Genomic DNA, 15,830 nt, shown 5'->3' with positions numbered 1-15,830 from the left:
ATCATCCATATGGCGGGAACACCCATTGATCTAAACCATCCATAAAAATTAATATCAGATATTCATTCTTCAGTTCTAAAATCAAAGTGGCACAGCTATTGGATATAGATTTTAATTTTCATTGAGAACCAAACTTAATATCAGATATTCAATAAGGGTTAGGGTTTTCAAATCAAAAGCCCTAATGTAAATGAAGTTTAGAGTTAGAAACAAACCTGAGCCACAGAAAATATCTCTTGGAAATATTTGATTTGAATGGAAGAAACTCTAGTTCTTGACGTCAAGAGAGTGAGAGGTTACACTGAGAGAATGGTGGTCCCAACGCCGACGGGGCTGGTGGTCTTCGGCAATGGCTGAAGCTCCAACTATGGTGGAAGAAAGGAGGGAGGAGAAGAGAAGAGCAAGAGCAAGAGCACGAGCCAGAGAGGGAGGCCAACTGGCTTCGGGACTGTTGGACTACTCTGACTTTGCTCTGTTTGGTAACCGGGTACACCGGTTGCCTAATTTAAGAGAAAAATTATTTAATAACTTAGTTATGACCTGGTTATGAAGTAATATGGTATAAGTAAATAATTGAATATAACTAAGTTATGAGTTAATATGGTGGTAGTTATGACTAATATGGTATAGGCTATGATATAAAATCATATAAGTTCATAACTAAATGTATGGTACATCTAAATGTACCATAGCATCACCCCTCAAACATATTTTGATCTTCCTCCATGCCGAAAACAACAATACCACTGGCTTCGATGAGTCTCGGCTTCGTCTTTGGCCTCGGCTTCTTCGCACTCTTTACTCTGCAGAATATATCATCGAATCTTTCCTCCTCAACACCCAACAAAAGAGACCATGGATCCAAATCCAGTTCACCTACAAAATGAATAAAATTGTACGGAGCTTCAGAGATGTATCCACTCAATTATTCCCACATCAACATCGACCGGCAACACAAACAGACCAATACAATATCCTCGATCATAAGAAATTTAATCAAACATTCGCAACGCACGAAAAAATGCAGCACGATGTACTTGTTGGACGTGGAGATGTCGAGAAGGAGTTAATAGCTCGATTGACCGACAACGAGGAGGAGAAAAGCCTCCGTGTGATTTCTCTGGTGAGCGAAGAAGCGCTTGGAAAGACGGCACTGGCAAGGAATGTCTACAACAGAGTAGACATTCGGCAGCATTTCCAGTGCCGTGCTTGGCTCCACGTCGCCAAAGATTTCACATACAAGGATCTGTTGCTTGCAATAATCAAACAGATTCCAATATGTGGCGTATTGGCTGACGTGGAGCTTATGAGCGAGCACCAACTGTCGGCTTTGCTTTTCCAGATTTTAATGGAGCTTAGGTTTCTAATAGTATTGGATGGTATCTGCACCAATCATGTCTGGCTCATGTTAGCACGTCCCTTCGCTGATGCCGCGAATGGAAGCAGAGTCATCCTCACTACTCGCGACTCTAAGGTTGCATCCGAGGTTGACCCGTGGGGTCACCCATTGAAACTCATGAGGTTATCTGATGAGGAGAGTTGGGAATTGTTCGTGAAGGTGGTAAATGGGGCAAATTATGATAATTTGAACAATTTCAAGGTAGGAATTGTCAGAATATGTCGCGGTTTGCCTCTAGCAATTGTCCTGCTTGGAGGATTGTTGTCGAGCATACAACCGAATGATGAGTGGTCCGGTGTAATTGATCATCTTTCGTAGTACTTGGGGGATGATGATCAATCAGTCGATCTCTTGACTATCGTAGCTTTATGCTATCATGAGCTACCGTATGTGTTAAAGCCGTGTTTCCTTTATTTTACTCTCTTCCCTAAAGCGTATGAGATTCCTATGCGGAGGTTGTTGCAGTTGTGGATTGCCGAGGGATTTATTCAAATATCAACTACTACCACGACTAGTGTCCTTGAACCTGAAGATCTGGCCAAGGCATATTTGGAAGAACTAGTGTCGAGAAACATGATTGAAATAGCGACATGGAAAGAAGACGGAAGCCCCAAAACGTGTCGAATGCCGAGCTTTCTTTACGATGTCTTCTTGCCAAAAGCCGAGGATATAGGATTTCTTCAAATCCGCCATTGCAATTCACATGTACATGAGTCTAATCAGATTATTCGAAGGCTTGCAGATCATTATGTTGGGGTCAAGTCTACTTTGGAGTCTCATACTCAACATCTATGTTCGTTTGTTTCATTCGAAGCCCAAAAACAAGGTACATCTAACAGAGAAGTCGGTACATTGCTTAACACAATAATCAGTAAGAGGAGATCTAGAGGTATTGTCCTGATGAAAGTGCTTGACCTAGAGGGTGTCTACAAACCTTTGCTACCCGAGAAACTCGGCCAATACTTACAGAACCTAAGATACTTAGGCTTGCAATGGACCGGTCTAGAATCATGTCCGGAAACAATTGGGGATCTACCATGCTTGGAGACTTTAGATTTGAAGTATACTAATATAACCACTTTGCCGGGTTCCATTTGGAAGGCAAAGAACCTTCGACATCTCTTTATGAACGAGGTGTCAATTGCGAAGCCATCATCAAAAGAGTCTTCACCGACAAACCTTCAGACCTTAATGGGGCTCCTGCTTGGTGCTAAGGACCCTTATGAATACGGCTTAGACTGGTTCACCAGCCTTCTGAAATTGGGAGTATCATGCCATCCAAAATCAGCAGAGAAAACAGCCAAGTGCATATCAGGACTTGACAAACTCCAAACCTTAAGATTGAGATCAAAAGATCGATTTGGTCAACCTTTAGACCTCGAGTTGAGTCCTTTAAAGGACCATCAGTCTCTTTCGAACTTATATTTGTTTGGAGTGATAAAGGATGGGATTAAATACCTTCCCCTGAATCTCAAAGTCCTAACATTGTCAATGTCAAAACTCACAGAAGATCCAATGCCGGTGATAGGGAAGCTGCTGCCTCAACTGAACGTCCTCAAGATTCTTGCTTTCTCTTATCTAGGGTCGGAAATGAGATGTGTTTCGGGGGACTTCCCTAAACTCCACGTCTTGAAATTGTGGATGCTAGAAAACCTAGTTCAGTGGACATTGGAGGGATGTGCCATGCCCCAACTTGCGGAGTTAGAAATTAGAGGTTGCAAAAAATTGACAAAGTTGGATGGATTAGAGCACCTGCCTGCCCTGAAGGAATTACTTTTAACAAACATGTCGCCGGATTTTGTTGCAGATGTTAAAAAAAGGTTGGGAAGCAACATTTTACTCACCAATGAGTGGGAGCCTTCGTCCCTCGCATGTAAGTTTTCTTCATTTGTAATATACTGTCTATCATTTTTTTTTAATGAACCAAATGTGAGCAGATCACTAAGGATCTTCTAATTATATTAATGTTTTTAATGAAGGATTAATGCTCGCGGATACTGGAGACTGGAATAAAATGCAGTTTTAATTTGGAGTCAAGACTGTCAAAAGACTTCAAAGAGTTGATGTGCTGCAAAAAAAAAAATGCAGCTTGTTGTATCTCTGCTGTTCACAACACCGTTCTTTTTATGTAAAATACACTGCAACTCTATTTTTAACTTGTGTTTGGCTTAATTAAATAAAATTCATTTGTATGTTCATGAAGTGGCTCACTTTTAAGGCTGAAATACTCATAGAATTTAGAGCATTCTAACATGTGGATTTGAAAGTGAGATTGAATCAGCATGGTTCTTAAATTAAGAATGATTAATTAAAAAAATTTGACATCATGCTGATTTGTTGGTTTGAATGAATTCAGTCTTTCATGTAGGAGATTAACAACAAGTTTTGGTTTCACCTTTATCGGTTGCACCATATATTATGTGCAAATTTAACATTTCACCACTTGTGGCATCATCAGCCACAATAAAATAAAAAAGAACTTGGCATTGATTGAGGCTTCTTCTTCTTCTTTTTCTTCTTCTTTTTTTCTTGGTTGAGTATACATGCTAGTTGTTAGAATAGTAGAGAGAGAAAAATTAATATGTATTGTATTCAATTAATTAATCATATACAATAGAAGACCTGTATATATAGACTGAGAAAAAGTATCCTATAAACAACATAACTATGACAATATAAATATATCTAGAAAATCAATACCTAATATATCTAAAAATATATACTATATATACAGTAACATCCCCCCTCAAACTCAAGATAGGAGGATAAACATCTTGAACTTGGAGAGAGAAACTAAAACATGAAATAAAACTAAATAAAATAAAAGGTAAATAGATTGCAAAATCCGAACGGAAGCGCAAGGGCACTTAAGATAGATTAGAGACTGGAGCTAATACCGAGAGACGGTTTATGGTCATGTCGGACCATTGTAGGAACTGGTCGGAACTAATGCCAGAACAGCTTAAGGTCGTGCCAAACCGTTACAGAAATTGACCGAAACTAATGCCGAGACAGTTTAAGGTCGTGCCAAACCGTTACAGAAACTGGCCGGAACTAATATCAGGACAGTTTAAGGTCGTGCCGGACCGCTGTAGAAATTGGGCAGATCTAATGCCGAGATAGTTTAAGGTCTTGCTGGATCATTATACAAACTGGTCAGAACTAATGCCGGGACAGTTTAAGGTCGTACCGGACTATTGTAGGAGCTAACTGAAATAAATGTCGGGATAGTTTATGGGGTTATGCCAAACCGTTCTAGGAACTGACCGGAATCAATGTCAGAATAATTTACAGGGAACTACAACAAAAAGCATTTTTGGCGGCTTTTTTTAGCAACCAAATTAAATTTAGTTGCCAATTGTATGTTTTTGGCGACAATATACGTGTTCGTTGCCAAAAAATACACCATTAGCAACAAATATCTCAATTCGTCGCCAAAAATTGTTGGCGCCAATTTAATTTTTTGCGCGGGAGCGCTAAAAAAGTTTTGGCAACGAAATTAATATATGGCGACAAAAATGTTTGTCGCCAATTTGGACTTTTTGGCGATGAAATTAAAATAGTCGCTGAAAGGTGAATGATATTTATGGCAACATAATAATTTTCGTCGCCAATAAATTTCTTTGTCAAAACGACATCGTTTTGAATCTGTCTTTTTTTTTTTTTTAATGACCGAATAAACAAGATTGACCTAAAATGAGTCTTCTTCGTTTTCTCATTCCACAACCTGAAACGGCACAACAGAAGACAGAGGTATGTCCTCTTTCCCTCTTCTTCGTCTCTCTTTCCCTCTCCCTCTCCTTCTCCCTCTCACTCTCACTCTCACTCTCACTCTCTCACATTGTCTCATCTTCCTTTCTTTCTTATTTATCATCAATTTCATTCGGCATTGCAGAACACAACACAATCAATGGGACTGATTTTTCCCTCACACTCTCACACTCTCTCATCTTCGTCTTTTTCTTCTTTTTCATCAATCTAATTTTTCGGACTGATATTCTGATTTTTCGGACTGATATTGTGATTTTCGGACTGATATATTCTAATTTTTGGACTGATTTTGGAACTGATTTTCGGGACTGGTATATTCTGAATTTCGGACTGATTTTGTAACTGATTTTGTATTTTTTTGGGGACTGATATTATAATTTGGGTATCGATTGCACAAATTTGCTGGCATGGAAAGGTGCGCTCAGATTTTTCGATATATCACCTTATAGATTTTGATTCTTGTGAAATCTGGTTTGAGTTTGGTAGTTTGATCATTTGTTAAACCAATGTTTTGTGCTAGGCATTAAGCTTTGATTTTGGTAAATATTTTGAAATTTTGATGATTTCAGAGACATCAGAGTAATTATAGGTGATCTTGAGTAATTGTTTTTTGGTGTGCATTTTGTAAGTGGTTTTTTCACACCCACCACGTGTCTGTGTGTTGGTTTGAAAGAGACAAAAAGTTGCAGTGGACTAGAATTTGAATGAGCAATTTCTTTGACTATGTGACTAATTAGAGTCATTTTCATTGTTTTCTGTTTTTATATTTTCTGGGTTGTGGATGTGAACTAGAATTTGAATTTTTGTACTGGATTCTTGGCTTTTTTGATTACTCCCTAATAATATATATATATATATATTAATATACACATAGCAAACAAGCCAATGCTATCTATATATAAAGCTTTTTTCTTCTCATTGTATAAATAAGTTGGCTAGCCTTTATAATTTGTTGAAATGGCTAATTATTCACATCAAGTGTTCTCTGTGAAAACATTTGTTACTACAAGTTGATGTAACTTTTGATTATCATAGAGCACTCTCATATTTTTTGGGGTTTCAATTTTTACTCTTTTTCATATAGATTCTTTAGATGATATTATTTTAGATATATAATAGTACATACTCATTATTCTTGAACTTTTTTCTTTTCCTCAGTTTCTTATCTAGTTTTGGATGAAGAATTTCTAAAAATAGAGTTTTGAAAAAACTTGAATTATGAGACCTTTTTATTGAGATGCACTATATTTATATACAAGAATTACATTTAATCATACATAATTTACTGAAATTCTGTACATATTTAGCACGTGATAAATAAGGAGTCAACTACAAGATTCTCATTCATGAGCTTCATCTTTGACTAGTTCTTCTCCTTGATTTCAACATATAGATTGTCTATATTCTGCGACATATTTTCAGCACACTACTGCTGATTTTTAGCACTTGTTTTATAAGAGAAGTTTCTTTAGATGTAGAGATTGTATTGTACACGGTTGTCCCGTTAATGAAGGATTTATGGACAGCCAATACAAAAGTGTCACATCAGCCAAAATACTCTCTATTATTATCTGGTTAGTGGATCCTGTCTTCTCTCCAGTCATACCACCACCAAACGCCTCTTCCTTTTTCCTGCAAGAACAATTATTCAAAGACTATATAATTGATGATAAGTTGAAGGAGATTTGCATAGGAAACAAAGAGGGAATTCCATTTTATCACTCTTTTGAAACATTTATTTCTACTGCTTGTTTTAGAGTTCGGATTAGAAGATTGAGTTGAGTTGAGTTTCCTAGCCAGAGTTGAGTTTCCTTTTCCCACCATTTAACCTGAAATTGTTGTTAGAATGAGTGTAGTCTGTGTAAAAGCTTATTTTTTTGCTGTGTAGTCTGAAATTATGTGGCAAAATCTTGATAGTCAAACTGTGTGCATCTTTGTTCAAAAAAAAAAAAAAAAAAAACTGTGTGCATCTTGATTTAAAAATTTTCATAATTTTTAGTTTCTGAAAGATTTTTTAATGCCAAAGTCTGTTAAAACTTTGTACAAATTTCTATTTTCTATAATTATTGTGTGATTGATGGACATGATTTGCTCTTGTTCCATGTGTTTTTTCATTGTTTTATCTTTTATGATGAAGGAATTAACTTGGTATTCAGGGGCATGCCTTTTTTTATCACCTCATTCCTCATTATTAGTTTATCAGTTCATTTTCTGTGTGAACATCACAAAGGCATTGGTAAGATGAAGTGTGTAATTTGAAATTAGCAAGTTTGACAAATTAGAGGTTCTAATGTATGAGTTATGATGGGTTTAAATGAGTTGGGCATTTAAAATAACTCAAATGTGCAAGTTTTAGTCTTTGGGGTTAAATTTGATACGAATTGGACAAATTAATCCGACCAACCCTCTTATTCTAAAGCTCCTAATAAAACACAAGACTTAAAAGGCCCGTTCGGGGGCCGAAATTGCGAAATGACTACCGGAACCACCAAAACTTGGCATGGACGGATTTTTCAAGCCTAAATAGACTTGTAGGAACAAACGGGACCTCGATTGGATTTCCGGTTAAAAAATTAGAAGGAAAAATGTAAAACACAAGACTTTAAAGGCCCGTTCGGGGGTCGAAATTTCGAAATGACTACCGAAACCACCAAAACTTAGCACAGACAGCTTGTTCAAGCCTAAGTAGACTTGTAGGAACAAACGGGACCTCAATTGGATCTCCGGTTAGAAAGTTAGAAGGAAAATTGTAAAACACAAGACTTAAAAGGCCCATTCGAGGGCTAAAATTGCGAAATGACCACCGAAACCACCGAAACTTGGCACGGACAGCTTGTTCAAGCCTAAATAGACTTGTAGGAACAAACGGGACATCGATTGGATTTCTGGTTAAAAAATTAGAAGGAAAAATGTAAAACACAAGACTTAAAAGGCCCGTTCGGGGGCCGAAATTTCAAAATAACCACCGAAACCACCAAAACTTGGCACAGATAGCCTTTTCAAGCCTAAATAGACTTGTAGGAACAAACGGGACCTCTATTGGATCTCCGGTTAGAAAATTAGAAGGAAAATTGTAATACACAAAACTTAAATGGCTCGTTCAGGAGCCGTAATTGCGAAATGACAACCGAAACCACCAAAACTTGGCACGGACAGCTTGTTCAAACCTAAATAGACTTGTAGGAACAAACGGGACCTCGATTGGATTTCCGGTTAGAAAATTAGAAGAAAAAATGTAAAACACAAGACTTAAAAGGCCCGTTCGGGGGCCAAAATTGCAAAATGACCACTGAAACCACCGAACTTGGCACGGGTAGCTTGTTCAAGCCTAAATAGAGTTGTATGAGCAAACAGCACCCGATTGGACTTCCCGTTACAAAATTAAAATCAAAATTGTGAAGTTCATATCAAGTTTTTTTTTTTTTTGTCAATCTAATATTGTTTTTTCTTTTTTCATGTGACAGATTGGCAATGGTGGAAAATAGTTTGGGCTGCATCAGAAGATTTGATTTTGTGTTTTTGGAAATATTTTGACATAGGATTTTGGTAAATGATTTATGGATTAAATGTTTAGCATCAAAATATTTGGTGTTGTGTTTTTGTAAATATTTTGACATAGGATTTTAGTAAATGACTTGTTGGTTAGATGTTTAACATCAAAATATTTGGTTGTAATTTTGAAAATATTTTGAGATAGGATTTGGTAATGTATTTATGGGTTTGATATTAGTAGTTTGTAAGTACTTTGGTATGCATGTTTTAGATTGTCAGAGAATTGTAATTATGTTTATTGGGATTTTTCATAGCTATTAATTTTGAATTAGTATGAATGTCATGCATAGGTGTATTATTATTTACATTACATTTGTGTATATATTGTGCACAGGAAAACAAGTATTTTGGATTATTTTGAACAGGAAAATTATTAAAATCAAAATTTATGTACTGAATTTTTAGTGACAGGTGGTATTTTGGTCGCTGTTAATATATTTGGCGACAACATATTGTTTTTGTCACTAAAAGTTGGTGGTTATTCCAAGAACTTTTAGCAACCAAAACTAACTCGTCGCTAAAAACGTGATTTTTAGCAACCAAATTAATTTTGTCGTTAAATAGTACTTTTGGCGACGCATTTATTTGTCGCTAAAAGTACATAACCTATTCAAATTTTAACCTTTTAGCAACAAATTGTAATTTTATAGCAACAATATATGATTTTTGGCGACCAATTTTGCTTGTCGCTAAATGTCTACATACAGTGACAACTTCTGATTTCGTCGCCAATACTTTTAGTGACAGGCCTTTGGCGACAAGTTATATATTTGTCGCCGATTCTTTTGGCGACGGAATTTGTACTTTTGGCGACAAATTTTTGGGTCACCAAATGTGTTTTTTGTTGTAGTGGGGTCATGTTGAACCGATGTAGAGACTGGATGTTGAACCAGCAAACGTGGTACACACATAATTTATGACATGCTGCTGAACAATGATGGCAATAGATGACTGAGTAAGCCAGGGGCAACTTGGATGGTGCGCTAGGGGGTTATTTTGATAGTACTCCAAGGAATGGCTTGGGTTGTCATCAGAGGATTTTGTTTTGTTTTGTTTTGTGTTTTTAGATATATTTTGACACTATGTTTTGTATCGGTTTGTGGCTTGGATGCTTCAGATGAATCTACATTTGTACTTATGTTTTAATGTTTTGAATTGTATAGAATTCGTAATTATGCTGGTTTGTTTTAGATTTGATATTGATGTTTGATATGGTGTTAGTTTTGGATTATTTTGCAGGTGTCCTAAATTATGTACAGGAAAGCACGAAACTTATATTTTAAAAAATTTTGGCTCAATGACTTTTTAGGTGGTAGTAGGTATTTTGGTGGTCATTAGTTGAATTTGGTGACTGATGAGATTTGTTGCGGGAATTTTAGAGTAAATTTTAGTTGCTAATTAGGTAATTTGACAATAAAAACATGTAGTTGTCAGTAAAAAAAAAAATAGTATTGAACCAGGGCATCTTGCTTCTTTTCTCTCCCTGATATATAGTTATTGGCGACCAATGACTGACGACCACCATCGATTGCGGTTTACCACCGACCACCAACTCCTTACTTCACCATTACCAATGACGAAGGAGATGAATTTCCAGCGAAGAAAATGAGTAGATCCATATCAAATCCAACTCGATCTAAACTAAAAATAGTTGTCGGAGTACAATCATGTTCCTATATATGTTTCTCTTATTCGATCTCTCAATTTTTCTACTTTTTCTGTATTACACACTTCTCTTTTATTGTTTTAATGGAGAAAATTTTCAAATTCTGAACAAGTTGTTTACAAATTTTAGTTACAGGCGGTGAAAACTATAGAATTTTACAGTTTCAATTTTTTTAGTACTAGAATGAATCATGCTTTAAAATTGAAAATTTTTGCAGTTTCATAACATTCATTAGAACTATAAAATTTTACAATTTCATAACATGTTTTTCAGTTTAATTAATAAGGATAAATGCTTAAAAGATTTTTGCTTTCAAACTGTAACATTTTACAGTATCAAAATTTACTCTTCAGTTTGATCAATATTTGAGATTATTTGCTTAAATACTACAAAAATTGAAAAATAATATATATTTTTTCATATTGTTGTTGCTTGTTATTGTTACGTTTTTTTTTTTTTCATTTTATCAATATTTAGTACATTTTGCTATATTTTTTGTTTTAATTTCTCCATTTATTCTTTTTTTTTTCCGACAATATTCTGGATATTTCGGTGAGTCTCTGATGATATTCTTAACATCCAGCAAACGTTCTGGACATTTTGGCGACTTCTAATGTCTTTCAAAACACTCCGGCGAACTTCTAATGATACTTCGGCGACTTCCCAGTGATATTGAAAATTCTGACAAGTCTCCAGTGACTGCCTGACGAAGGTCCAGTGGTGGTAGGATGTAGGAGCGTCTATAAATTAAAAATAAAATAAATTTTTTTTGTAATAATTAAAAACATACAGGACTAATTGATGCAAGTGTTTTGTTTTGGGACTAAATGGGTTTTGAATTTTGTGCATGGGACTTACCGGTAAGTTCCCTAATTTTTAGCTATTGTGGGTTAATAGTGTTTGATGATATAATATTTTTCATACTTATAAATTTATTTATTTTTTTTCAATATTCATTTCTATTGAAAAATATATATATAGTATTGGGGGCGAAGAAAGACAAATGTTTTTAGTTACAAACATTTTGGTGATGAGTTCATTTGTCGCTAAAACTTCACTTCATCTCTCCTCTATAAACGACCATCATGAACAAAGACTTGAAAATTCATTAAAAGTTGACTTTTTAATTTTTTTTTAACTTTATTTATAAAAAAAAAAATGTGTACAAAATTAAAGATGATTATATGACCCAAAATAAATTAAAAGCTGATTTTTAATTTTTTATATTCTTCCTAAAAGAGGTCAAAGTTTCAATAATTTGTGACAAATTAATATTATTGTAGCCTCCATCATAAAATGAAGGGAGGTAAATTTCCTCTCCTCTATAATTTGAACTTAAGTGCACTGCTTGGGCCTGTCAAATTCATCACAAATTTCATTTTGATAGTTTGAATCGTTTATTTTATTGGCAATTTCATGTATATCATCTCTAAAAATATTATAGAGAGATTATAATCGTAACCTATTCGATTTATTGTAATTATCACAACAAAAAAATGAACAACAATTATATTTTTAAAAATAAATCATCCATTAAATTAAATATGTTACAATTATGGAAAATTTATTAGAAAATTCATTTTCAAGTGTTTCTATCCCAATTAGTCTATGAGATATTCTTATATTCTAATAAGTCCTATTATTTAGACATTTGATCCACCAAATACTAATTCTCATATTTAAGATATTTTATAGACATTACTACCCTTACAAATGTTTTTTGAACAGTTAGCAATTTGGTGATGTAAACATTCATATTTTACAATGTGAATATTCACATTGACATATTAACATTCACATTGATGGTGTGAACATTCATATCACAGAACATTCACACTATAAATGTAAATATTATTAGGGGTATTTTGGTAACTATGTCACCCGTAGGATTTATTAGAATATAAAAAAATAATGTACACTACATGGAACATAAGTAGGAAAAAAGAGATTTATGAAACAGTATCCCTACAATTATTGGATCGATATTTTCTTTTATAAATAATATACACAAATAAAATAAATAATATAAATTATCTAAACAAAACATATGATAAACTCTACAAAATCAAACAAATTTAAATTATCGAAACAACATCCCTGATCAGTGATGCACTCTATGAAATCGTACTACCTCCACTAATTCATATTAATTTTCAAAATAAAATACCTCAAAATAATAATATGAATGTGACATCTAATATTTACCTAAATTTTTGGTGGGATAACCACTGTTATATTAAACAATCCGCCGAGAATATCCGCACATTGACCGTTTTAGCGTAGAAAATGACATATAAATTCATTTTTTAAACTCATTTTATAAAATATTGATGTGTTAAGTAAATAATTGATTGATATTAACTAATCATTTTCTTGTCTAAAAATTGAATAATTTTTTAGACTATACTCTTTAGAATATAGGTAGTAAAGCAAGGCGGCTTGACTCTTTTTGACTTCAGAGTGTTTTTAATGGGGTAGTTAGAAATTTTGTAAAACATGTGTTATCTAATAGAAAATAATAAGTGTATTTTAATTTTGTGCGTAGATTTAGGCCTAGTTTGGGAAGACTAAATAAGTGCACTTTTTGACTTTTTATGAAATATGGGTTGGGTTTGGGTTGGGTTTGAAGTGATGTGTTAGAGAGGTGATGTGATTTAAATAAGATGATGTGACTTAAATAAGATAGTGACTTTTTGACTTTTTGTCTTTTTTCAATCATGCCAAACTTGGCCTTATACTCTTAAAATATAAATTTATAGGTATAGATCTGAATATAAATAATAAGTGTTATCTGACAGCTTTAGGTCGTGAAGACTATACTCTTTAGAATATAGGTAGTAAAGCAAGGCGGCTTGACTCTTTTTGACTTCAGAGTATTTTTAAGGGGGATTTGGTGATAGTCCATCATTATCTAATTTATCTTTCAAAATGATAAGAATTATATAAGTACTTTCAAAATTTCCTAATATTTTAAAACTTGTTTCTTTTACTATATTACCCTCATATCTATCAGCTCTCCTATTAAGCCTTCGTTTGGGAAGTGGATTGGTTTTTTGTCTTTTTTACCTTTTTTGGCTATTTTTGTCTGGGTTAAAAAGTCTAGTTTGGGAAGGACTTTTTGACTTTTTTGACTTTTTAGCTTTTTGGTGAGGTGTCCATATATAATATTACTAAACTGCCCCTGGTATTAAATTTTGTTTTTATTTGGGCGGCTGTCCTGACAGTGACGTCACCAACCCAGGCTAAGTTTTTTTTTTTTTTTTTTTTTTACAAATAGTTTTTCATGTGGTTTTTATTTTTATTCTATTTTTAATTTCAATTTGTTTTCATTTTCTGTAAAATAATAAAAAGTGAGGTTTTATTTTATTGTCCTGTGTATTTTAAGAAATTATTTTTAAAACTCATAACCAAACACATAATTCGAAACTCCATACAACTTTTATAACTCTACACTCAAATCATAACCAAATACATAACAAAAAAATTAAAATATTTAAAAAATATTTGTATAAAATAGGGTTTGAACTTTTTGTAAAAAATTTTAAAATTAAAAAAATTTAAATCGTAAGTGTTTAAAATTTAAATCGTAATATTTTAAAATTTAAATCATAATATTTTAAAAAGAATCGTAATATTTGAAATTTAAATCGTAATATTTAATTTTTGTCTTATTTATTTATTTTTTTGCCATATTTATTTTTATTTATTGTTTTATACATTAATTATTTATTTTTTGCCTTATTTATTTTTATATTTATTGCCTTATTTAATTACGTGGCGAATGGTAATTTATGTTTTCATGTTTTCTTTTTTTTTAAAAAAAAAAAAAAAAATCAATGAGCCGTATCAAACACATATCAAAATAAAAAAAAAATTATTTTAACAACAAAATTTAAATAATTTAAATATTCAAAAAATTTAAATAATTTAAAATGTTAATATTTTAAATTTAAAAACAACTCTACACTCAAGTTGTAACCAAACATATAAAATGAAACTCAATTAATAAATTATTGAGTTAACTCATAACCAAACACATTACTCGAAATTCCATACTACTTTTACAACTCTACACTCAAATCAGAATATGTTAAATCGTAATATTTTATTTTAAATATTTAAATAATGTAAATAATCTACAAAATTGAATAAGTAAAAAATTAAAATAAATATTCATAAAATTGAAATCGAAAAAATTTAAATAATTTAAAATGTTAATATTTTAAATTTAAAAATAACTCTACACTCAAATCATAACCAAACACATAAAATAAAACTTAAGTAATAAATTATTTTTAAAACTCATAACTAAACACATAACTTGAAACTCCACAGTACTTTTACAACTCTACACGTAAATCATAACCAAATACATAACAAAAAAATTGAAATATTTAAAACTATTTTTATAAAATAGAGTTTGAATTTATTTTTATAAAATATTTTAACAAAAAACAAAAAAAAATGTTTCTAATTTTTTTTTTTCAACTTTGTTTGTTCTGGGAAAATGTGTTTTTTGGAAAAAAAAAAATTATTTTTTGTTTGTGCTGCCGCATGCCCCTCTTCATGAGGGGTAGTTTCGTAAATTCCCCTGACCGTTTATTGCTGCCAACCAACTGTGGCTCTTTTGTCCTTTACTGGCTAAATTAGCCTCTTTTGGCATTTAGTGGCTAATTTAGCTCGGAAGCCTTTCCCAAACGACCCCTAAGTCATCTTCACTATATATTTCAGAGTAAAATTTTACTCTGTATGAAAGTAAAATTTTACTCTGTATAAAAGTAAAATTTTACATTCTGAAACTAAAAGTAAAATTTTACTCTGTGTGAAAGTAAAATTTTACATTCTGAAACTAAAAGTAAAATTTTACTCTGTATGAAAGTAAAATTTTACTCTGTATAAAAGTAAAATTTTACTATGAATAAGAGTAAAATTTTACACTCTGAAACTAAAAGTAAAATTTTACTCTGTATAAAAGTAAAATTTTACTCTGAAAAATAAATAAACTGTAAGACTCTGAAGTTAAAAGTAAAATTTTACTCTGTATAAAAGTAAAATTTTACTCTGGTTCTGTCAAATGAAAAAAACAGAGCAATAGAACCTGAGTAAAATTTTACTCTGGTTCTATCAAATGAAATTTGATGTTTACTCTGAAAAATCGATGGAACTTTGAGCTTTGAGCTTTGAATCAGGCCTATAATCCTTGAATCAATCGATGTTTACTTTGAAAAATATTGAATCATGCCTATAATCCTTGAATCAGGCCTATAATCTGAAAATTTTAGAGAAATCTCAATTTTTCATACCCCGGTTCTTTAGATTTTTCAGATTTTACAGATTTTTCAAACTTTGAGCTTTCAAAAATCTATATATTCGAATTCAAATCTCAAAACACACAAACACACACACACACACACACACACACACACACATATATATATATAT

General features: G+C 32.6%; 2 protein-coding genes across 2 annotated transcripts; both read left to right on the top strand.

Moving 5' to 3' along the window:
• Window positions 1-349: 349 nt before the first annotated feature.
• LOC145821467 (disease resistance protein RPP13-like) lies at window positions 350-1,717 on the top strand. The gene is made up of 2 exons (XM_082917989.1): window positions 350-479; window positions 693-1,717. Exons 1-2 carry the CDS (start codon window positions 350-352, stop codon window positions 1,715-1,717), a joined length of 1,155 nt encoding a protein of 384 aa, XP_082774115.1.
• On the top strand, window positions 1,600-3,598 carry LOC114316750 (putative disease resistance protein At1g59780). Its single transcript, XM_028263423.2, has 2 exons — window positions 1,600-3,272; window positions 3,379-3,598. Coding segments are annotated over exons 1-2 (1,428 nt in total). The 5' UTR covers window positions 1,600-1,846; the 3' UTR covers window positions 3,381-3,598.
• The last annotated feature ends 12,232 nt before the right edge of the window (window positions 3,599-15,830 follow it).

Source organism: Camellia sinensis, chromosome 3 (assembly GCF_055761805.1).
Source record: "Camellia sinensis isolate YWXY chromosome 3, ASM5576180v1, whole genome shotgun sequence".
Taxonomy (NCBI): Eukaryota; Viridiplantae; Streptophyta; class Magnoliopsida; order Ericales; family Theaceae; genus Camellia; species Camellia sinensis.
This window is presented reverse-complemented; position numbering and strand designations above follow the sequence as displayed.